The sequence below is a fragment of the Myxine glutinosa genome, chromosome 4, assembly GCF_964187855.1.
Source record: "Myxine glutinosa chromosome 4, kmMyxGlut1.1, whole genome shotgun sequence".
Taxonomy (NCBI): Eukaryota; Metazoa; Chordata; class Myxini; order Myxiniformes; family Myxinidae; genus Myxine; species Myxine glutinosa.
In genome coordinates this window covers 79,995,087-80,020,349 of record NC_136264.1, presented here as the reverse complement: position 1 = coordinate 80,020,349, position 25,263 = coordinate 79,995,087, and the positions used below count along the sequence as shown (strand labels likewise).

The 25,263-nt window shown below is 43.0% G+C and overlaps 1 protein-coding gene across 5 annotated transcripts in view; it reads left to right on the top strand.

Annotated features, from left to right (window-relative positions):
• The window catches only part of LOC137424903 (forkhead box protein P1), a 257,074-nt gene that overhangs the window by 119,795 nt on the left and 112,016 nt on the right, over positions 1-25,263 (top strand). Inside the window, exon 1 of one of the 5 annotated variants that reach the window (XM_078776068.1) lies at positions 14,825-14,935. The exons of the other annotated variants lie outside the window; for them this stretch is intronic. Coding sequence (XP_078632194.1) covers positions 14,903-14,935 — 33 coding nt within the window. The 5' untranslated portion in view covers positions 14,825-14,902. Of the gene's footprint in view, positions 1-14,824; positions 14,936-25,263 lie in introns of those variants that run through there. 5 annotated transcript variants of the gene reach the window in all.

Here is a 25,263-nt window from a genome sequence, read left to right as displayed (position 1 = left end):
CAGGGGACGATCGATTGTAAAGAACTCGTTGGGAAAGGCGCTTTATGAACTTATTGATCGGGAGGTGCGCTTGTTTCAAAGGACTCCGCGGAGACACTGATTGCACAGACTACGCCGAGAGAGAGCTTGGTGATACGAACATTGATCGGGAGAGAGAGAGAGAGCTGGCACGAGCTACGTATTATGTACGCCGCATCCCAGTCCCCCCGATATATGTAACCCCGAGATACGTAAGGTCCGCTCGTGTCCGACGATACGCGCGAAGCTGCCTGCCGGGTTTCGCCCGCGGAACCGGAACCGGAGCCTGGACTGGAGTGGACTGGAGCCGGATCCCATCGCCTGGACCATCTGCCTGGACCTTCCTCCCCTACCACTACAATTCCGTGTGAGTGTGTCTGTTTGTCCTGGGGTTATAAGTTTAGACTGTATAGGTAAGCCTGCCCTGTGTCCTTTTGTTTCTTCTTCCTCCTGTATATTCCTTTCGTTTCCTCTTCTTTTGACACTTTTGGCACTTTTTTTTGGGCTAACCCCCGCTCTAGTAGGGAAAATGGCCTTTAAAATGCATGTTGTGTGTGTGTGTGTGTGTGTGTGTTCCTCTTCTTTTGGATTGTAATAAATTCACCTTGTTATTTCTTGGTTTTTCCCTATTCCGATCGCCTCCGTCCTTTCTTTCGATTGAGTACCTGTGGCACGATTTGGAAACCGCTCAGGATCGGGTTAGTCTTTGTTAATGGCTCGGGCCGCGGATTGCTAACCGCTCGGCAATTTCCATCTAATCCGTGGTTCGAGCGGGAGTTATTTCCCTGCTTTACGCTCGGGTTAGTAAGTAGGTATTTGGGACTTCATTGACCAATCACCCTAGCTAATTCCGACCGGAAGGAGCGTCATAGCTTCCAGGATTGGGGGACAGCCAGCTTAAAAGACAAGGGGATTAACCCCCACTTGATAAGGGGAGAGCCGACCCCCAAATCCGCAATAATATATATATATATATATATATATATATATATATATATATATTGTATATATATATATATATATATATATATATATATATATATATATATATATATATATGTACATGTATGGATATACTTTCAGAAAAAAGTGGAATTTTGTGGCCAAAGAGTTCAATTTTTGTCCCATCAGACCACAGAATCTTTTTCCTCATGCTCTGAGTCTTTCACGTGCCTTTTTGCAAACTCCAGGCATTGCTGTCATGTGCCTTTTTCTCGAGAGTGGCTTCTGTCTGGCCACTCCACCATAAAAGCCTCGATTTGTGAAGGGCTGCAGAGACTGTTGTCCTTCCGGCAGGTTCTCCCATCTCAGCCAAGGAACTCTGTAGTTCTGTCAGAGTGGTCATTGGGTTCTTGATTTGACATGCACTGTGTTTCTGCTCTAACATGCACTGTCAACTGTTGGACTTTATATAGAAAGGTGTGTTTCTTTCTAAATCATGTCCATTGTCCAATTAATTGAATTAGCCACATGTGGACTCAAATGAAGTTGTAGATACATCTCAAGGATGATCAAAGGATGCACCGGAGCTCAATTTGGAGTGTCATAGCAAAAGGGTTGAATCCTTCTTGACTTGAGGCATTTTAAAGCTTTTCATTTTTAATTATTTTGTAAAATTTTCTAAAAACATTTCCACTTTGATATTATGGGGCATGTGTGACAAACATGCATGTGTAGAAGCATGTGTAGATGAGTGACAAAAAATCTCAAATTAATCCATTTAAAGATCAGGCTGTAACAACAAAATGTGAAAAAGGTCATGGGGTGTGAATATATAGGATGAAGAGGAGGGGACCGAGAACTGAACCTTGGGGGAGGGGAGCGGTGGGGGATTTGCAGTTATTGATGGAGATGAACTGGTGCCTGTCGGAGAGGTATGATTTGATCCAAGAAAGGGCAGTGCCAGTGATGTTAAAGGTGGTTTCAAGTCGGGTAAGGAGGATGATGTGATTGATGGTGTCAAAGGCGGCGCTGAGGTCGAGAAGGATGAGAATGTTGAGGTTACCGGCGTCGGAGGAGAGGAGAAGGTCGTTGGTGATTTTGAGGAGTGCAGTTTCCGTACTGTGGTTGAGGCGGAATCCGGATTGGAATGTTTCATACAGGTTATTGGCAGAGAGGTGATGTTTGAGTTGAGTGGCTACAGCGCATTCCAAAACTTTTGACAGAAAGGGTAGTTTGGAGATGGGTCTGAAGTTATTTGGGGTGTCAGGGTTGAGTCCAGGTTTTTTCAGAATGGGGGTGACAGCAGCGATTTTGAGGGATGGTGGGACGATGCCAGTAGACAGGGAGGAGTTTATCGTTGCAGTGATAAGTGGAGAGAGAGCAAGAAGGCAAGCCTTAACAAAGCTGGAGGGGATGGGGTCCAGAGTGCGGGTGGCAGTTTTCATTCCTGTGAGGAGTTCAGAGAGGTCAGTAGGGGAGACTGGGGAAAACTGAGATAGGGGTTGGCAGGATAAGGGGGGGCAGATGGTTTGAGGGGGAGCGGGTGCGGTGGTGATTAAGCTGCTGCAGATGTTGTCTATCTTGCTTTGGAAGAATGAAAGGAAAGAAATGCAGTTGTCGACTGTGAATGACTGGGTGGTGGTATCCAGGGGGCTGAGGAGTTTGTTTATTGTGGAGAAGCGTGCTTTTGGATTTCCGGAGCCAGAGTGGATTATTTGAGAGTAGTAGGTGGAGCGGGTGCGGGAGAGGGCATCTTTGTAGTGCTGCAGGTGGTCTTTGTAGGCTTGGGAGTGGATTGTGAGCCCTGTTTTATTACGGAGTCTTTCAAGTTGGCGGGCACGGGTTTTCATCAGGCGGAGTTCAGGGGTAAACCAGGGAGCAGAATGGGTGAAGGAAACTGTTTTGGTTTTTATAGGCGGCAAGCTGGTCGAGGCAGGAGGAGAGAGTGTGGTTGTAGTAGTCAGTGAGGTCAGAGGGGCTGTGCAAATCAACGAAGGGAGAGGTGGACATCTTTTCGGAGAGGGAAGATGAGAATGAGGTAGGTGAAAGAGAGTTTAGCTTACGGAAGTTGATTATGCGTTTTTGCCTTGGTGCTGGGGTGGGAATGTTGATGGTCATAGTGATGGCTAAGTGATCGGAGAGGGTGAGGTCAGAGCCAGAGAGATGGTGTAGATTTAGTCCAATAGAACAGACAAGGTCCAAAATGTGACCACGGTTATGGGTGGGAAAGTTGACATGTTAAGTGAGGTTAAAGCAATTAAGAATATCAATGAAGTCAGCGGTTATTGTGGAGTCAGTGGAGTCCATGTGGATATTGAAATCACCTAGGTGGAGGGTTGAGGGGGAGAAGGATACCAGTACCAGGAGTACCAGGAAGGATATACCAGTTTAAATTCTGAAAATTGTAAATTCTTTTGGAATGTTGTGTTAAAAGTTTGTAAGCAGTATTTTTAGGATGTAATTCGTCTGCTGAATGATAAAAAAATACTTTCCAGTCTTCATCATACAGATTACTATGCAAATTGTGACAAAATATGCAAATTAGCAGTTGTATATGCATATTTATTATAAATCATGTTAACAGTTGAAAAACAAGCAAATCAGAATGGAAATGGTGTTCTTAGGTTGGAACATAAATATTCAAGGCTAAATTATCCAAATTAGTGTGAACATTAGGAATAAAATATGCAAATTAGCAAATTATTATGCAAATTTATGCAAGAAAATTAAATTGTACATAATCCACCACTCTACCACAGCATACAAGGAATTATGTAATTTATCAGGTACTTGTTGAGATTTGTGCATTTTAAAATTATATTTAACATCATATTTATAGCAAATCTCCTACTGTAAATATTATTTTTCTTCAAAATAGTAATGTTTCAAAATCCAAAGTTTCCAAGTCTTCACTACATATATAATACATTTCCTTATTTAACTGAACATCTCTTCACAGTATATATATCAGAAAGGAGCTAATATATTACATTACATTATTCAGGATCTACAATGCTAGTTCACTCTCGTCAATGTCAGAATCCATTGTAATAGGACCACAAATTTCTCTGTTTTCACAGGCTGCATCACATCCAACACACATGTCTGTACACCTAAGGTTATGTCTCTTACATGAACAGTTTCTCGATGAGCAGTCGCCCTTACATCTGCACTTGACAAGCTGCAGAATGGCTTGGGGAGCTGGAAGCTTGGTGGTACCCACAGGCTGGAGGCGCTCTCCATCTAGCGACCATCCATGATCTGCTGGGTCGAGCACTTCAGGTGATGGCACAACACACTGTTTCCACACCAGAGTTACATAATTCGCCCTTGCAATCATCTGGTCAAGAGCAGCTCTGGTAGGTGGCAGTTTCTCATCTGTATATTGTTTCTTGCTGAAGAGAAACCAGCGCATATCTTTGAGCGTTGTGATCACTGTCCCGGGGACGTACAGCTGGCAGGTGTAGCGCTCAAGTTCATCAGCATCATTGTCTTGCATGTGTGGTCCTATGCCGAGGTTGGTGAAGGCTTTAACGATTTTGCCATCCGACTTCAACAATGCTTTCCAGCATGACACCTTCGATTTCCCACAGAATGTTCCAGTTTGGTCACATCCTGTGAATGCATGAAATCCAGTGAGTGCACGGACTCATCTGTATCTGCTTGGCAGAAGAAACACAGTTGGTTGTCATAGCTAGGAGTTGATGCACGTGAAAGGCGTGACTTCTGTGATGGTGAGGCTACTTCAACGAGTGGTGACGAGCATGTTTGTGTGGGTGGACGGCCAGCCGTCCTCGTCAGCACGGACAGACTCGTTGTGGTGGCCTTCTGGAAGCGCACTTGTGCTCTCTCCAACTTCTGTGCACTTACAAGACTTTTTCGACAGCTTGCATGAAATCTTGCATCATTCGTGTGTAATGTGTCAGTAGTAGTATGCTCAAGCCTATTGCTGGCATCAAATAAAGCAGTCTCTCCACATTTTGCCCGAGCAGAAACATAGTATAATATGTTTGCATATGTATCTTTCCCAGTCACTTTTTTCACAAGCGATTCACGTGAAGATGTCTGGCATATGACACATTTGCTGGAGTCAGTAACGTGAGCATCAAGTCTCTGTTTTTTCTCTGGTATGTCTCCCAGCATGCTGCACATATCTCACTTCACACGGAATACACTGAAATAGAAAATATTGGTATATTAGAACCATATGTAGATGTACAAACAACAAGTACAAAAAGTTTTAATTAAAACAAAGGCCGCGTCGATGTTACACAATGCCTAGATGCAGCTGTGCCTATAACGTCGATGTTATAGGCACAGGACATTCCTATTGATTTGATTACTTGATGTTATTTTTGTGCAAAGTGAAAATATATCTCGGCAATTTCCCGTGTGTGGCGACGAATTTTTAATATATCTCGGCATTTTCCCGTCTGTTATTTCAGGCGGTGTATGACTGACCATGCCGCGATTTAAAAAATATATATCTCGGCAATTTCCCGTGTGTGGCGACACGTGAACGAAGCTATGCTCCTCTCTCCACATTATTGTGACGACGTATAAATTAAATATTTCATCGTGACGATAGTCATCAAATGGACGAATTTTTAATATATCTCGGCATTTTCCCGTCTGTTATTTCAGGCGGTGTATGACTGACCATGCCGTGATTGTAAAAAAATATATCTCGGCAATTTCTCGTGTGTAGCGACACGTGAACGAAGCTATGCTCCTCTCTCCACATTATTGTGACGACGTATAAATTAAATATTTCATCGTGACGATTGTCATCAAATGGACGAATTTTTAATATATCTCGGCATTTTCCCATCTGTTATTTCGGGCGGTGTATGACTGAGCATGCCGTGATTTAAAAAATATATATCAATGGACTTGAAGTTACAGGCCTTTGAGAATTCATTTCGTTCTATAAAGGGCAACTTTCATCGGATTTTCTTCCCGTTTTTTTTCAACCGAGTCTAAAAGTATGTTAGCGACTGTGAAAAATGAAATGATATATCGAATTTGATTTGAAATAAAACTGTGTGAGAGAGGAAGACACCACAGGCCTACAAAACAGGCCTCAAAGCTATGCGAGTTAATAAAATGGTGGATATTTGTTTATATGAAGCCTCTCCCAGAATGGGTGGAGCTATGGTTCCCAGAATGGGTGGAGCTTTGAGGTTTTGTCTTCTCTGCAAGAACAAGAAGAAGAAGAACAAGAAGAACAACAACAACAGCAGAGTGCACTCTATGACCAGCGTCTGCGACGTGGCTAAAAATACAATTTTTTCAAAATATTTCATGTTTTGCAATGGCACATGAAGGCTTCCCTAGAGAATTAAAAAAATGAGCAGGGGAATTCCCATCACATTCTTTTCCAGGAAAAGCCTTTATTATCACTCACTTAGTCCAAGAATCATTCAATTACAATGAGTACATCAAAACAGTTATATTAATAATTTGTATCTGAAACATAATGTTTCATTAATATTATGATAGTACTTGCCTGGTATGACATCATCATTATCTCTGCAGAAACACATCTTAGTTTGCCACATGTGTCAAAACAAATTATAGGAAGAGCAGCAGGAAGTTCTAGCATCACAATGTATGGAAGCTTTTATGGGGCCCTTTGTTTTTTTAAATTTCGTGTCAACATATCATAATGGGGTGATGCTATTTAAATATGGCTGCCACTTTGGATTATTGAAGACTAATATATCATATATATATACTTTTAGTAGCTTAAGTTATGACAAGCTTGGGTATTATATAATATATATTTATGGTATTTTAGTTTTATTAAATGGAAATAGGCATCACACAATATTACACTATGGACTATATGTAAGTTTATCCATTTTCGTATTGATTTTGGCAGCCATTATTTTTGGCAGCCAGCAATATGAATTCATTATTTCCCAGGTCAAAACAAGAGCATGATTTGAAAATAATGCAACAACAGCCATAAATGGTAACAAAAATTCAGAGTATTAAAACTCCATAGTGGAATTCAAAAAATAAAATACTAAATATAAATATTTTTTATGAAAAAGAAAATTCAGACATTGAATGAGAACTGTTGAAATTATTCAATACAAAGACAAAACTGATATAATATATATATATATATATATATATATATATATATATATATATATATATATATATATATATATATATATATATATATATATATATATATATATATATATATATATATATATATATATATATATATATATATATATATATATACAGTATATATATATATATATATATATATATATATATATATATATATATATATATATATATATATATATATATATATAATTATATATATATATATATATACTGCATATATATATATATACTGCATATATATATATATATATATATATATATATATATATATATATTGTTGCAGATATGAGGATTGAGTTTTTTTGATTGTGTTGTATTGTACTAGGGCATTGCCCGTACTATATCTATATCTAAAATTATATCCCCCCCCTCTATTTACATGAAATGGTTTGGTCCAAAGCGAACGGCTTGTGAGTACAGTGACAATCCCCCCCCTCTATTTACATGAAATGGTTTGGTCCAAAGCGAACGGCTTCCGGAGTTTGGTAAAGAAATCGCCATCGCGTGCACAAACGCGCAGGAAAGCGAATGAATCGCAAATTCGTTTTTATTAGTTTTAAAACATAGTTTAAAGCCAACATAGTTTGCAAACGTGAAATAAATGAATACGCTCTCAAATGTGCCATCCGAGGCAGAGTGTGTCCGCCACGTTCGGCACACGCGATAGTTCGCTGCTCTCTGATTGGTTGAATCGTTTTTTGGACATAGCTCGGTAAGTAATTGTCCGATTAATATGAAACCTTGAAAAGGCACATCCTCGGGTCCCCAGCAATATACCTGGCAAGTTAAAAGTATATCGGACCCGTGGTTGTCGAGAAACAGCGGTCACAGACAAACAGACGTACAGACGTACAAACGTACAGACAGAGATTACTGGAATTATAGATAGATAGTAAATGGTTGTGAATTATTGTTTTAGTCTGAGCCCTCCTTGCTCCAGTGTGTATAAAGGTCAAAGGGCGTTCCGGTAGTTAATTCCATAAAGCATACATTGAAGGACACTATAATATCCCTGTTCAGTAGTTTATTTCCTTATTCTGTGTATTAGGTTAAGGCTTTGTCTTCTATTAAAATGACACTCCATTGCACCAAGTGAAATAAGATAGATTCCCTTCATTCTTCATTCCCATTCCCAAAACCTCCATTTCCCCTTTCGTCATGGCCAAGCCTCGATTGCCAATATCACATCCCCTCCAAAACCACCATTGAACATGTGCTCGGGTCGGGGAAGAAAGGCGTGCCCGCCCGTCGTCATCAAGGGCGGAGCCAGAGGGTCGCGCGACCAACCAGGGCCGAGGTGAGCACACCAATGGGCGTGTCCTGAAGGCCGGTGGCTTGATCGCCGGAGGCGTTATAAAAGCGCGCGCGCAAGGTACTGCGAGAGAAGATCCAGATGAGCTTTGAAGAGAGAGAAGGTTCAAGGTCAATTACAAGCAGTTTTTTTTTTTTTTTTTTGTATACAAGATCGAGGCTCGTGAAAGAGCGAACATTAATCACACAGAAAGACAAACAGACACATAAAACAAATAACATCGGGAGCGGTAGACAAGATGGGGAGAGAGGGGGAAGGACACAAACACAACATTTGAGAGCAGGGACCGAGAGACATGGAGACATCGAGAGATCTGTGGGAGGGAGAGGGCTTTGGGGGGAGGCATGAGAAGGGGGAGGGGGGTGGGAGAGGTATAAACATATGGACACTGCCAGGATTTCCAGGAAAGAAGTTGGAATTTCAAACAAGGTGGATCTGGGGTGAATTAGTGGGGGTAGAAAAGATCAAGGTTATGGATGGGGGAAGATAAGAGATGGTGGTGAACAGCTGTTTTAAAGACCTGGAGGGAGGAGAGGGATTGAAGGGAGTGTGGGAGTTTGTTCCACAGGCGGGAGAAAAGAGGAATGAAAGAGTGAAGGTGAGCAGAGAGCCGAGATTTCGGCAGTTTAACCATCAGAGGGTTGCTGGCAGATCTTGTGCGACCTGTAGGAATATTTGCGGGACAGAGCCCAGAGAGAGCTGGGGGGGGGGGGGGGGGCAAGGCCAGAGAGGAGTCGGTAGAAGACGGAAAGACCACCAACCTGTCTGCGGTGAGTGAGTGAGAGGCCCTTGGAGTTAGCTTCATCGTGGGAGATTCCAATGATTCTGAATGCTTTGGTTTCAACAGCGTGAAGACGAGCTAGGTGTGAGGCAGGAGCACCAGCCCATAGGGGAGAACAGTATTCCATTGAGCTGCGGATGAAAGCCTTGTATGTGGTGAGGAGCTCAGGTGTGCCGAGGAAGGACTTCGCACGACGGAGGATGCCCAGTCGGCGACTGGCTTTGGAGGCCAGCTTGGAAATGTGGTTTTCCCAAGAAAGATCATGGCAGATAGTGAGACCCAAAAGCTTGAGCGACAGAACTTCTTGGAGAGGATTGTTGAGAAAGTAGATGGGAGGGTTGTCCAGTCGATCTTTTCGGAGAGACATAGTAAGAGAGTGAGATTTGTCAGGATTGAAAGACATGTTCCACTTGTTTGACCAGTCTGTGATTTTGTCCAGGTCTTCAGAGAGTGAGGAGGCTGCAGACTGCCGATCTGAGGGAAGAGGAATGGAGTGGCAGAGAGTGGAGTCATCAGCAAAGAGATAGAGAGGATTTTCCAGAGAGTCGGAGAGATCATTGATAAAGACCAGAAAAAGCACAGGGCCCAGCACACTTCCTTGGGGAACTCCAGCCTGAACAGGAAGGGGAGATGAGAGAAATCCATTCAGGGCCACACGTTGACTACGACCAGAGAGGAAGTCCGCAAGCCATGCATGGAGATTTCCATGGATACCATAGGAGGAGAGTTTGGTGAGCAGAGCTGGGTGCCAGACCGTATCAAAGGCCCGTGATATGTCAAGGGAGACAGCTCTGATTTCCTGTTTGGCATTGAGGACCTCCATCCATTGTTGAGACAGCAGAAGCAGCATGTCCAGAGTAGAGTGACCTGGTCTGAAACCAAATTGATGATCAGAGATCATGTTGCGCCAGAGACGGCAGACGCGTCCTGAGGTGAGCCAGAGAAGCAGCTTTGGCTCCACAAGCAGCGTTGACTCCACCAGGCAGCTTCAACCCGTTACCCCACGGGAACCAGATAGCGGTGGCATCGGTGGCCGTCGAGGTCCAGCCGACGTCCCGTGCGGGATCAAGCCCGAACCATCTGCCCCAGCTGAACCTTCCCATTCCTCCCAGCATTCATTCCTGCCATTCCATCCTTCCTGTGTACGTGAGTTTGTTCTGTTTGTTCTGTCCTGGGTATTTAATTAAGTTTGTATAAGCTAGTATTTTCACTGTGTCACCTGCTTTTTCCATGTTCCCTGTATATAACTTTGACTGCTCCTTTTGCTTGTGTGTGTAAATAATAAATCCCGTTACTCTTCTGTACGTCTTCCTCTTCCTCTTTACATTCGGTCGCTTTGGAGGTTTCTAAATTGAATATCTGTGGCGCGATCCGGCCAACGTTCGGGAATCGGGTTAATCGGGGTAACTGTACGACCGCGGGGCCATCCGCTCGGCAAACATAACATCTTATCCGCGGGCTGTAACAATATATATATATTGTTATGTTTGTGGGGGTAGGTGATGAAATACCACAGTGGAAATAGAACTGTGTGGGGTAGCATGAACCACGTGCGAGTCGGAGGCCAATCTCGATGTATTAAAGTTGTTTTGTTTTGGGACAAGAAAAATATTCGATTACCTTTTTTTCCCCAGAATATATCCCTGTGGACACATTTGTGTTACTTGTATCTGAGGAGCAGCTCGGTCTGTAAGCATGAAGTGCTTTTGACTTGGCAACCTGAGGAGCCACTTGATCATTTGCCACTTTCATAGGTTTTTAAAGTGTGCCTATTTTTGGAATAAGTGAGTGTGTATTTATTTATTGGCTTGTTTATTTATTGGTGCATCACAATGTGGCTGCACTAATGTGGAATGTGGATTGTCCTCGCCATGAGACGTGTTTATTTTCGCTGTGAGTGCTTGCGCAGCCTGGGCTCAGCCGAATGTACACACAGGCGTATCATATGTTATTGTGTCCACAGAACAGACGGCAGATATTGATGTGGTGCGCTGTGCCAAAGAAAGCATTCAGTGCAGGCAGAGCGTGATTGAACGGGCCATGTAAGGAAACAAAAGCAAACCTGCATTTCGTAAAATGCGTTGTAAAAAAATGCAGGTTTCATCTTTCAGTTAATAACTCAGCACAAGAGTGGCAGCATTACTTTGTGTTAATGTGCATACCACATGGAGAGAAGGATCTTGCTTAGAGTCCAATGTCGACCTTCTGCCATTCAGTTTTAGTGTATACCTCTAATCATGCATTTACACAGTTAATGAAGCAGTGCAAATGTCCAATTCAGCTCTCTCGCTGTGCAATGTGTCCTCCTAGCACTCTTGATACAAAGCAGTGCTCTCTCACCTGTCACTTGTGTAGATGGTGGTGGGTTGAGAGGGACAGGTAGAAGGAAGGAGATTGGGAGGCTGCAATAAGAAGCTAAGGATGTGAAAGGGAAAGGCAATGGTGAGATGACTGGAAGGATGAGGATAGTACGTAACAGAGAAGACACTGCCCTTCACAAAATAGAGTGGGGACAATGAGGTTAGAGTTTTGAGGTTGGCTTTCTAGTTATTATTTGCGGAAAGGGCAGTTCTGTGGTGGTTAAAATTATAAACACAGATTTTTTTTTTGCCTTGTTTTTGCTGATGTGATGTCCAACTTATCCAGCACTTAATATACAAGCATTACAGTCATTTATGAATGCATTTACTTCTCATGCACTTACTAGTTGAACAACTAAAGGTTATTAACAATAGGAAAGGGATGGTAGGAGACCGATTCTTCAATGCCCGGACATCATCAACACGATGTCTTAATAACCCGCTCTTCTGCTCTTGCACATCCTCTTTCTGCTCTGTTCACCCTATCATTTGCCCTTGATCATCTTCCATCTACTTGGAAGTCAGACAACATTACTGGAAGTCAGCAAAAACCTTAACTTCAGACCCTTAACTTCAGACCTATCAGCTTACTTCCAATCATCAGTGTGGTCATGGAATTCATCATCAAGCCGACATCAAATCCTTCCTTTTATCCAATGGCATGATCTCAGACTCTCAGTTTAGATTCAGACCCCGTCTCTCTATACAGGACATGGTGCTTCTGCTCTCCCGATAATGGATGGAGGCCCTCAATTCCAGACATGAGACCAGGGCCATCACTCTAGACATATCTCAAGCATTCAATGCAGCCTATGCACCGTGCCTCGTTCGCCAAACGCTCTGCCTATGGCATCCTCGGCCACCTCTACACATGGCTTACTGACCTCTTCTACTCTCATAGCCAATGTGTGGCTCTCAATAGAATCCTCTAATCTCTTCTCCCTGTTAAGGCTAGAGTTCCCCAAGACTGTGTTTTGAGGCAACTCTTATTCCTAGTTTTGATCAATGATCTTGCTGACTCAGGGAAATCTGCTTTATCTCCTTGCTGATCACTCTACTCTCTGCTGGAGCATCCCTCAGCCTCCAGAGAGGTAGGCAGCAGCCTCTTTACTCTCTCAGACCTAGATAGAATCATGAGCTGGTCAAACAAGTGGAACATGTCTTTCAATCCTGACAAATCTCACACTCTCACTCTGTCTCTCCAAAAAGACCATCTGACGAACCCCTCCCATCTACTTTATCCTAGTCTCCCTCTATTTAGTCCCTCAACCCTGCTGTTGGTGTCCCCCCTCTCTTTCCGCTGTTCTTTTCGTTCTGTTACATCCTGATCTGCTCCTCCACGAGCCTCAAAACTATATACAAAAACAATGTTTTGCCTTCCGTCTCTGGCTTTGCTCTGAGGGTGTGGAAGGTGTTATGAATGTGTGTGGTGTGGGGCAGGTGCAGATGGTAGCCTGTTATTATGAAGGCACCAATTTGGATAAATCTGTACTAATCCCCAATTAGTGCAAATCCCATAGAAAATGGGCAAGTCAACAACTTGTATCTTTTGGTTTTTGGATTTAACTTGGAAGAGTTTGCCAACCTTTCTGAAACTTGTCCAAAACCATGAAAATCATATCGGTTGCTTTTGCTTCCCAAACCAATATTATGCTCGTCCTCTGTTGTCTATAATAACCACGGCTCTGTTGTACACCACTGTGCACCACGCCCTGACTTTCCACTGCCCTTTTTCCTTTGTCAAACAAGTTTGTGGAAAAACTCGGGATGAAAGGACAAGTTTTGCCTGCTCCCACAAGCAGCTTAATGAGCCCTATAAGTGTATTCTGTATGGGAAGCAGGCAGGTAAAGGCACGAGATAGAAAACAAGGACAAGTTGGACGAAACAAGCTGAACGTTGCAGTTTGAGTGCCCATTGGTGTTTTATTCAGATGAACTGCTTGATTTTTCCATCAATATGTAAGAAGTTAATGCAGCTTTTAATTTTCATACATTTTAATATCAATATTGTTATACTTTCATCTGCTTCCAGAGTAAGTACAATCATGGCCTGCACTAGCATTCGATTGATATGTCGGTTGGTTACTCATTGTCAACCGCAAAAACTCTATTTGCCTCTCAGGAAACACAAAACGGCGAGTCCGAACAGGTCCGCTTTTTACGAGTATCTTTGATGATACCTGAGCTCATTTTCTGGATGCGCCGTCTATCTGTAATGACCTGCTGGCCACATGTCGGATTATTAGGTGAAACCCGTCACCTCACTAAAAATAAACGTTGTGTGAGTAATGATAATACTTGCACCTCCTCTCTGTTCCATGCACAAGGTCACAGAATGCAAGCACCCATTTGTTGTTGATCGATTGGACAACAATAACCCCGAGGAATTGTTTAGGTCTGTGCAATTAGTGCCTTCGGTGAAGTACAACATTGTGAAGCAGTACCTAGTCAGCGTTTTTGAGTTTCATTTTAAATCAGACATTCAATGTAAAACTGTGAAACTTTTTTTTTTTTTTTTCAAGGAAAGATGCAATTTGGGAGGAAAGACTTTTGATTACCTCGGGAAATAAAATGGTGATTCCAAGGTCTTTTCCAAGTTTTAACAATCCAATCCTTCCACCTTATGAGTATACTATATCCCAGGCTGTGAGCTGGCTGCAACTGGTGCCGAAAGTTTTGTTTTGTGTTCAACACAAAATGTCTCGAGTTTGTCTAGCCGGTTTACTTCGGCTTTGCTGGAAGGTTGTGAGATTTCTTTGGAACCATCAGCCGAGAATTTGTTCTCCGTGGGCTGTTTGTTGCTCAGATCCTGTTACAGAAGAAGAAATAAAAGTTCTTTCCCATGCCTATATTCAGCTGGTGAGCATGAGAGCAAACACCATTGGCAGCATTTGGGTGAAGGTGAAGAATAGGGTCACAGTTTAAAATGGGGCAGCCAATCTTGGTGAGACATATCTGGTTTTAGAGCGTGGTCTTGGGATCAAGGTCAGGATTTGATTTCAAGGAAAGCAGCAAGAACCAGGGGGAGCGAGAGTTTAGGGTTGCACTTGGGGTCAGGGATAAGGTCTTGGCACTGAATCGAAAAGGAGAGAGAGGTTTGAGTTAAAGCCATTCTTTAGCCAATGTGTTGGGTGAATGGATTGAGTAGAAAGTGTAGAAGGCTGGAGTCATCCGAAGCGAAGCCTTTGAGTGTGTGTGGCGTTGGCTGGGAGTTGTGGGGGGGGGGGGGGAGAGGTGGGGTGGGGCGGGTAGCAGGAAATTCTTTTTGAATGAACACGTGGCATCTCACACAGCCATGCACTTCTACGATGGCGTTACTGTTTGATTTCTGAACAGACCATGTTAGAAGACAATGTCTGCTGCCAGAGAAAGGTGGGTAACTCCTGCTCTCACCACAATAGCCAAAATGGGTGCTTGTTGTTTTGGAGAGATGCCATGTGTTTTGAGATTGCTTTGCTTCATTTCCTTGAGTTCATCAGAGAAATGCATCATGAATAAGTCATGCATGTAAATGTTGATTATGCAAATTATGAACTATTGGTTTAATATTCCATTAGGGTACACTCCAAGACGTTAAAAATATTTTTGTGGTCGGACAGGTGTAGTTGTTAGTCTTATGGAAAGAATTGTTATATTCGGACTTGGATTGCACTTATTTGAGCAAATTGGTTGCACAAACTGGCTGTCGCTCATAGCACGCCTTTGTTGTTCTTGTGATCTGGAATTTGGCAACATAATATGCAGCTTCAAGAACGGACAACCGCATTTCTGGCAGTTTATTTTCTGGCCTGTGGGATGCAAAGGAAATGAAATTTTTTCACTTTTGTGTTTATGTTACTGGGCGAATAATGGGAGTCTATTCCCAGCTGTGGAACAACTACAAATGATCAATGTAGTTGTTGCTTTTCATGGTGTATGAGGCCATTTGTGGTTGTGCAGATCTGACAATGTTAGAATGCGATCATGCTATTGATCGTGAACATTTATTGACTGTGTGTGACTCCCTTCTTTGATAAAGTGTCTAGCAGTGGTATGAACATCATGTTGGTGGACCCATTGCACATCTTTCTGTCTCAGGCAGGTGTTGAGTAAGCTTTAGCAGATGCATATTCGTAAATATCTAGGAAAGTGCATAACTTCCTGTACAGTTTAGGTATTTAACCACTTGAAGTGCTGCCTTAATTGCAAATAGTATAAAATTAATTTGTTTCAAAAGAATACCTTCATTTTTCCAGTGTAGCCTAAACCCAGTTGTATGTTTGTAGTGAAATTGTAAATCTGTGCTTCCTATGTGGATTCTTCGAATACAATGTTTGCAAGTTTCTCCACCATTTGGAGAAACCGACAACCGTACAATAATGCGATGTGAGGAAGGAGTGTAGGTACCGGTACCTGATGCTGGCACACTTTACATCTGCTTGAAAATGAGGGGCCCATCAATAATAATAAAAGGCAGTGTCCGTCCATCCATCCGTCTGTCTCCTCCATAAAGGTGGGTTTTCACGGGACACGCGAACGGTTCGCGAAGGATGCGAATGTCGGCCATTTTTTCGACATTCGCATCCTTCGCGAACCGTTCGCGTGTCCCGTGAAAACCCACCTTAACTCCAAAACCATGAAACATAGCGGCCCCAAACTTTGCATTCATACACCTGGCCCTCCAACAGATTGTAATGATGAAAACTGGGTGTTTGGGTGTGTTATAACACCCTTTTTGAAGATGATTAACGAGGTGCTCATATGAAGAAAAAAACACGAAAAAAGCTTACCAATATGGCGGCCCACCATCTTGGTCAGCCCACTGCCACTCGCTGGGTTCTTAGACGCCATTTTGTTTCGGCCTATTCAAACGTGCCTTGCCTTGGAAACACGATCGATTATAATCATTATAAAGCGCGGCGTTACGCGCGCTGCTTGCGAGCAAGGAGGAAGCGGACAAGCGGTAACTTATAAGCGTCTTTATTTCAGGAGCTCACTGTAACACTGGCGCGCTCCGGGCTGCGCGCCCCGTGTATATCCTCAGGCCACGCCTACCCCTCGGGCGTGGCCACCACCCACTTGGTGCGCGGAATGATGTCACCACGCCAGTGGGCTTTTGTGTCCGCCACAATTACATAATTATCATTTACATTATCATTTACATTTGATAATATCATTTATCATTTACAATTATCATTTACATTATATTATCATTACATAATTGAAGCATATCATCAAAATCAGGATTCAGATATGAGGAGTGGATGCTGTAGTCTAAACAAATGTCCAAATCTGGAGTGAAATCTGACAACATTTACCATTTCTAGCGATTTTTATAACCAAGTGTATAATGCATTTATTTAAGCAAGGCTGTCATTCTCATTCTGGGGTTAGTTTTTTTAAATTTAACTTAATAATAAGTTTTAACTTAATTCATACCTCCATGGGATAGGGTGTCACTCCACTGTACCTGCGATCTGTTTTTAGAATTCTTCGGCCATTTCAACCAGAAGCAATCAGCTTGCTATCGCTTCCCAAGCCAACCATTCCTTATCACCCATTTCGTTGGAGTGCTTGCTGGAGTGCTTAAGCTGCTTCGCCAGGGCTCTTAATTAATTCGTCAGAAGGCCGGGAAGTTTAAGTGTGTTAGAACACCATTTTTGAATATGATTAACCACCACTTGGTGAACGCTATTCAGGCTGTTTTTGCAAGCAATGGCGTTACAGTAGACAGAGCTCCCTTTTTGTTTTTACCTACCCAGCTACCCTGGTTTTTGTTGACTAACATTATTGTGCGATATACTAACCCTTCCTTCCGTCCCCCTCCATTCCACCCTCCTCCTTCCCTCTCTCTCCTCCCCCTTCCCTTCCCTTTTCTCCCCCTCCATCCTCTCCTCCCCCATCCTTTCCCCCCCCCCCCCCCACCCTCTCCCCCCCTCTCCCTCGCTCCTCTCCTTCTCCCCTCTCCTCATATCCCCGTCTAGTCTGGTCGTTTGATTGATGTACCGGGAAAAAATTGTTACCAAAGCATATATGGCATCAAAAGAAGCGCAATTTTATGCTCTACAAGATGGTGAAAACTCCTCTTTGATCCTCTTTGGGGAAAACATTTTACAGCACGATTTATCCAGCATGGTAACAGCCTTGTGTCCGGGGTGCGAATTTTTTCCCCATGATGGTACAGGGCAATTGTCATTAAAATATAGTATAGTATAGTATAATTGCCCTGTACCATCATGGGAAAAAAATATTACGCGTCCGGCGTATAGTCAGGCCATTACCAAGCAACATTGCAAAAAAAATAACAGGGAACAAACTGGAATGGCTTACTTTCTACAGAAGATGTAAATCATATGTACTATGTCGGAAATAAATCTAAAGTAGTATCTCAAAGATGTTCGCGTCCACAGGCATTTCGTCTTCTTCCGGTTGCACTGGAGCAGCATTCTGACACTCTTCACCTCGACAGTCACGACAAGCAGTTACACAACTGAGCCCACTTTTCCGACAGGAACAAAGATTGGTGCTGCAGGGATTTTGTGACTATGCCTTACATTTGCAGCGCACATACTTCAGAAGATCATCGGGGGCAGGTTCCAAGTCGGTCATGACAGGCGCCAATCTACCATTCTCCACCATCCACCCCCATTCACACGGTTCTATTTGAGATACATTCAGACTTTTTATATCATAACCTGCAGATGCACTCTGAGGCTATGTTGGAATGCAGCTCGTTCCATCGGGGGAAGTCGCTCTGGTCGCATCGTGGAAGAGGTTGTTGCTGCAAGCTCCCTGTAGCGAGCATGTCGTAATTTGGTCAATGAGTCGTCTGGCTTTCCGCCATACATCTTGATGAAAATCTGTGCAACGGCTTCTCCGACAGCATCCTGGGTCGCATCCTCCTGCGCAACTACTGCACACCATTGTCGCACTTCTTGCGAATTCTGGACGAGCTTGAGGATCCTGCATTTTCCGTGACCAAAAACAGCAGAGGTTGTATCGCAGCCACCCCATGCGTGAATTACTAGAAGGTGATGAAGAACAGTCTGCTCTAAGTGTCCTACAGCTTCTTTGATATTATTGAGCTTCAAAGGTCTCTTCTGTGCTTTCCTGGGTTCTGATCGTAAGTGAATATCAGCCATGTCTGTGTTCCAGTGAAAGAGCAGAAGAACAAGGACGTCAGTGTCATCAGCTACCACTGTGGCATGCTGGCCAGCTGAAGCTAGGTCAAGGGCTGCAGAAACGATCTGGGTATCAGCATCGCTCTCACTCTGAACCACTTCATGACCGTCCAACCTGAGATAGTGGCTGAGTAAATTGATGAACTGGGTCTTGTTTTTTTCGTTCGCGAGAAAGAGCTGTTGATTTCTGTGAGTGTGCATTTCTTCGCTGATCTGAACATCTGCTGAAGCTTTTCCAGCCCTTCTCTGGTGCTCGTGGTCTTTCACTGAGGGTCCACTTTCATAACCGTCAAAAACGATGCGACATATTCCATACTTGGAACGGACATACAAAAGGTACTGCATGATCACTTCTTTGTACGTCTTTCCAGCCAGCCATCGCACACGATGAAGCAAGGCCCCTCCATCTAAAACATACGTCATGTTTTGTAATGCTCTCACCATGCTTAAGCCACTAGTCAATCTGTTGACCAAAACGGCCTTATTCGGCTTACGCATGGCAAAGTCTTTGAACAGAGATGTTGGGAACGGAGTAAGCTCGTACTGAAAGTAGGGTGCTGTGTCTTCGCATCGTTCTAGAAGGACCAGCAGTCTTGAAAACAGAATAAGTGGATCACCATGCACCGTCTGCTGATTGATCTTGATTCCTTTTTTTCAAATGAATCAAAGTGCGGACGTACTGACTGCGTTTCATCGATGCTTCGTGAACCTTGACATTATCAAGTTTTTCTTGGAGCGACAAACCAACTTCTTCGACCTCGTCACAATTGACACCGTCACCATCGGTAGCAGTTAACCCTGATGATAGCGATCTCAATTCGTGCTTCTGAACATCAAAGGGATCATGCTGAGCAAGCCAGTTGAAGATTCTGTTAAAATTCTCAAAATCACGATTACAGCGGGCGCCCCCCAGCTCCACATGCTGCTCACTGGTTCTGTGGACAAGTCCTGTGACATCGGTCATGACCTCGTGCACCTCGGCACACTTATGCATACTGTATATCCATAATAATCTCACCATGTCTGTGATCCCTCGTCCTCTAGTTAACCCTCCTCGGCTCTTTATAGATCGCATCATTACTTGCTCAATTGTGAGATCTGTCCACAAGCTGGCTCAAAACTGATCGCTGCGGCACAGTATGTGATACCCATGCTCTGAAAATTGTGCATACAACCAGGGGTGGCTAGAAGGCAGCTCTAACATCCACTGGAGATACAGGCGAGCACTTTTGGCATAGTTGAAGTGGCCAGCGGCAGCAAATAGGTTCAGCATACGACTAACTGCGATGATATGCATATTCCAACTACCAGTCCTCTTTGCACGAATGAACAGCTTTAAAGTGTCATTGTACTCCATGTAAGTCAGCCACAATTTTGCCGTTCTTGAACACTTCTTTTGCTCACACTTAATGGCTTCCATGATGTCTTTCAGCTTCAGGAGGGCAGGTGACTCGCCAATACTCTCAACATCGATTTCGTGATTTCTAAGCTGTTCGTAGTACCAACGTAGCTCTTCTACTTCAGTCTCATTCAGCCTCTTGGTGGACTCCTCTCAATCGCAGTCAAGTTCATCCAAAGTGATGCCAAACTCCTCGTGACATTCCGAGTCAGCGTCACTGGAAGCTTCCTCACTTTCGTCCTCGAAAGTGAATTCCCCCCTATCTTCATCACCCGTCTCCACGGTTGTCCTGTGATACATCACGACAGGATCACCGTTGTTGTCCTGGCATGATTTCCTCGGAAGCACCGCTTCTATGAGTCTGGCCATAAGTGCTGCTTCAACTAAAAAGTGTCCTCTTGGAGCTCTTGAAACAGCCTTCCCCGACATCATGTGTGTCACAGCATTCACACCATAAACAGTTTCAAGCAAGTCCGACAAGCCTGAACCTTCCATCAAGTTGCCGATGCTGCCGAGAAAGCTCATCATGGTATGAAAGCCTCCTAACCTGCAGACTATGTTCAGTGACTTGGCATCGATGATTTCGACAGCTTTTCTCCAGAGTGGCTGGTCAAACGTGATGCACGGTGTAGGAATGTTCAACTTCTCAGCTTGGCTCTGCATGTACAGCAATGTAGAATAGATACAGGTTTCATCAGCAGGGTTTAAGTCGATTATTGGCAACATCTGCACACGAGATTGTGGTGGATGTCTACCAGTTGAGACGTCCTGCATGAATCCTGACCAGTTAGGCCGTGGGCTTGTGGAGTTGCTAAAGTACCAACCGGAGTGCCAAAGCAATTCTGAGTTTACAGAAGGTGGCAGAATGTAAGGGAATTGCAGCTCAATGAGAGGCTTGTAGACAGTTGAAGAGAGGCCAGGAGTGTCTGGCTCGTCATACGATTGGATGGGAATTCCCTTGTTTGCCACAACTGTCTTAACTTGCATTATCTTGCGTCGCTCGATAGCCTGAGGTGTCACTTGAGGAACAGGTCTGCCAAACGTCGACACTGCAATCACACCCATTCCATGAAATGTTCCACGACCGTCCAGAGTTGCAACGTTGTGGTCAATATTATCACCAACCCACTGGGTAAAACTTCCAGGATAAGCAGGAATTAGATCATCGAAGTTCTCAGTATGAACCACTGACTGCTTGAACCTCGTCACCTCATCATAGGATAATGAATACCCTAATCTGGCTAGTTCATTGATGAGCCATTTGGAACCGTATGCATGGTCAAGCTCAACACCCAAGCCAAATACTAAAGGGGGGATGATAGAGCGAGGTCTTGCCGCATGGACGATACACTGTCCTATTGAAGCTTGCTTGGTGTCGGAAGAAAAAATGTTCTCCATAAAAATCCGCAGGCTATGTGGCAGCCACTCTAGGCCGTTTTGAATATCGTCAGTGGTTGGATACTTATCCTTGGAATACGACATTGCCCGGATTTGGGCCTTGATTATCTTTGCCGCAGCGAGAACGATCCTGTCTGCTTCGTCCTCAATGTTCAGTCTTTTTTCTTCGTACCACTTCTCGTTAATGATGAAGTTGGCCATATTCCGGAAGCACACAACGTTTTTTCTTCCATCAACTTCAGCAAAGAAAATGAAGTCCTTGTATCGATCCTGCAATTTCTGTTTTATTCTCTTTACAGAATACAAATCACTGCTACCAGCAATCTCGATCATTTTTGAATACAGTTCTGGAAGAGTATACAGTTCAGCTTCTCTCTCAAGCCATTCACACAACTTGTTGAATTGCTCAAACATGTATTGGCTCTCAGGGCGGCCAGCAGCTTTCGGAGCTCCTTTGGGAGAGGCTAGGTCTTTGTCAGAGTAAAATCGAGAGTAGCAAGATTTGTGATACACTGCCTCAGCTGCAACAAGGTCAATGCAGTCCTGAGGCGCATGCGCACATCCTTAACCCAAGTGTCTTGCCTTTTCTGACATTTTGCAAACATTTCTTCGCGAAAAGGAATCGTGCGCACAACTCTAGATTCATCGCGGTCTGGGTGTCGTTTATCAACTTTCACTTCACTGTTGCAAAAGAAACAGTTCTCCCTCCACTGGAATGGTTCTCTGCCGGATCGCAAGTTCTGTTTCTTTGGACTCAATGTTTCCTTTTCCTCACTTGGGCGCTTCAACCTCTTCTTGTCAACGAAGGTGCGTCGGCATTCCCCATGAACAAGAACTTTTCCACAAGGTGTAGTGCTACTTCGCTGGTGAAGATAATCGCGAAGATCAAGTTGGCCACGTACCTCACTGAAGATGATCAGATTTGGTGGACCCCTAGTGACCTGTACCGCATCACCCGGTGCCTGGAAGCCATTTCGACATATAACACAGCTGTTTTCATTGAAGACAAGGCTTTCTTCGCTGGGAGCCGTGTCCATTTTGTTACCTGGAAAGGGAAAATAAACAAATAGACCTCCTTGCGTATAAAATACATGTAAAACCACATCAAAAACACTTAACAGGACTTACTATAGAATATATAGAAAAATATGAATTGTTGATAAAAATATGCAGCATAAAAATATTACTATCAATGGGCTGGGGGCCCGGGGCTGCCTAGGGGCCCCGGTGTACACATTTGTGGGGCTTATTTAATCGATTATTATGGAAGACTAATTGTACAAAATATATATCGTTTTAATCGACCCTGTATAGCGGTAGCAAATATATCGGCTCGCCTTATAGACATTTGGGACTGGTATACATGATAATGTCGTTTTTTCATATTTTGTCTGTAACCATTTCCAAGATTCTTCATTCACTTCTCTTCTTAGGTTGCCGCGAATTGACCGACTCAGTCTGAAACAACCGAGTGGGATTTTCGTAGGGGGCATGCCCCCTACCACCTCTAGAATCTCCGCCACTGACGATGATAAAAACCCGAACTCTACGTAGCTTAGGCCACCCCTACATCAAGCATTTACCTCGACCATTCGAAAGCCCGCTGGAATTCCCCGCCCGCTGTACGTGAAGTTAATTACACGATTCACTCACTAAGAAGCTGCAGGTGAACAACCTCGTGTCACATACGTCGTTCGGAAATATTTCACGCATGCACGAACTGTTGTCAAGAATGTTTGTTTACAAGAAATAACCGAAATCGCGGTCACAAAATCGGATATTTTGAACCAATGATCTCGATCCTTCAAGGGTTGTTTGACATGTTCAAGGACTGGAATAATAAAACTACCGTAATATATTAATCAATTGATGTAATAAATATCAAAATCCACCAAAAAACATTAAATAAACCCAAAGTTTAAAATAAACATTTTAGTAAATACGCTAATTAAATTAAGTCACATGACCGACTGTTAAAATATGTGAAAGGCGTTGGATTAAAGAACTTTGATAATGCATCTAGGCACAAATCACGTATGCTTATATCGTGTCTGTGGTTTCTGACATGGGAAGCCATTGAAATTTGACTGAAAAAGGGTCCTTCACTAAAACGACTATAACTTTTTTTCCCCAAGGAGGATTGAAGAGGAGTTTTCACCATGTTAAAGAGCACAAAAATACGCTTTGATTGATACCATATATGCGTAGGTAACAATTTTTTCCCGGTAGCCCATGATTTTGACTTCAAACGACCATACTAGTCAGGAAGCGACTCATTGTTACCCAGCAACGCCGAGTACTTTTGCTAGTTATACTAATTGTGGTACTTGGCTACTGGTTTGGCTTTTTATTACCTTCGCAAAAGCGGAAGGTTATGTTTTGATCGCTGTGTATTTATTTGTATGTCTGTGTGTGTGTGTGTATGTTATTCGCATAACTCAAAAAGTATTCAACCGAATTGCATGAAATTTGGTGGGATGATTGGTTATTATACGGGACACATTTGATTAGATTTTGGGAGCAATCGGGTCAAAGGTCAAGGTCAAGGTCACGAAAAGGTCAAAATCGTATTTTTACCAAGTACAGAACAGTAGCTGCGGCGAAGGTATGCGCTCTACCGAGTGCCCGTTCTAGTTTGAGGATGTATTGTTCATTCCACAACAGGAAAAAGTAACACTGGGAAAATAGTACATGTACATATATATAATTTTCTTTTTTATCAACCAAAACATTCACAGTAAAAATTGCAACCATGTTATCTTCATTGTTTAGTCTTATCAAGATTTTGCTGTACTGAAGGGCCAGGCTATCAAATAATATTTAGCAACAACAAATAAACCAGGCATTTAATGTCACTTCCCACACCCCTTCCTTGCAATTCTTACTTTTAAGAAAACTTCAATAAATTCCATAAAGCAGCACAATAATTCTGACAAGACTAATATATCAAAGGTGTGAAAATATACCCTGTGTATGGATGTACAGCACACTTGTCAAAGTAAATAATCTTTCAGATAACATTTTATACAATGATGTATAAAATACAATTGGTAGCCTACATTTTATACAATTTTATACAACCAGCAACGGTACCCGCCCTACGGGCGAGGCTTCAATTGTGAGGCCCAAATGAAAAGGTAAAATATCAGAAATTGAAGGCTTTTTATTTTATTTTAAACGATTCATATAAACATCCGTTAAATCATATCACACGCAAATCATCAAAATCCAAACAGTATCTTACTATAATTCACCAAATGTCCCACATTCCACACATCCACACAATCATGTGTACCGTGAAATGGGGTGAATAGGGACAGCAAGGTGAATAGGGACACAAACTGAAAAAAAGTTCGGAAACTTTTTTCGCTGAAAATTGATAACCATACTGATTTGTTGATATTTGGGTTGAAAGTGTTCTCTTGTTTAAAAAAAAAAGCAATTTATAGTCCCATATATGGGTTAAATAGGATTTTTATGGCTGTCCCTATTCACCCCGTTTTATGGGTGAATAGGGACAGTCACTAATACAAAAATAATAATAATCAAGAAACAATCCTGAGTTTCCAACTTATTGCTAAACTGATAGCTCAGATGGATGCACATAATATGCACCCATAATATAAACCACGGTGCCAATGAAAAAAAAAAATGGGATAAAAAGTTTCTCCAAACTGTCCCTATTTCTTGATTTTTTTTTTTTTGTATTAGTGACTGTCCCTATTCACCCGTAAAACGGGGAG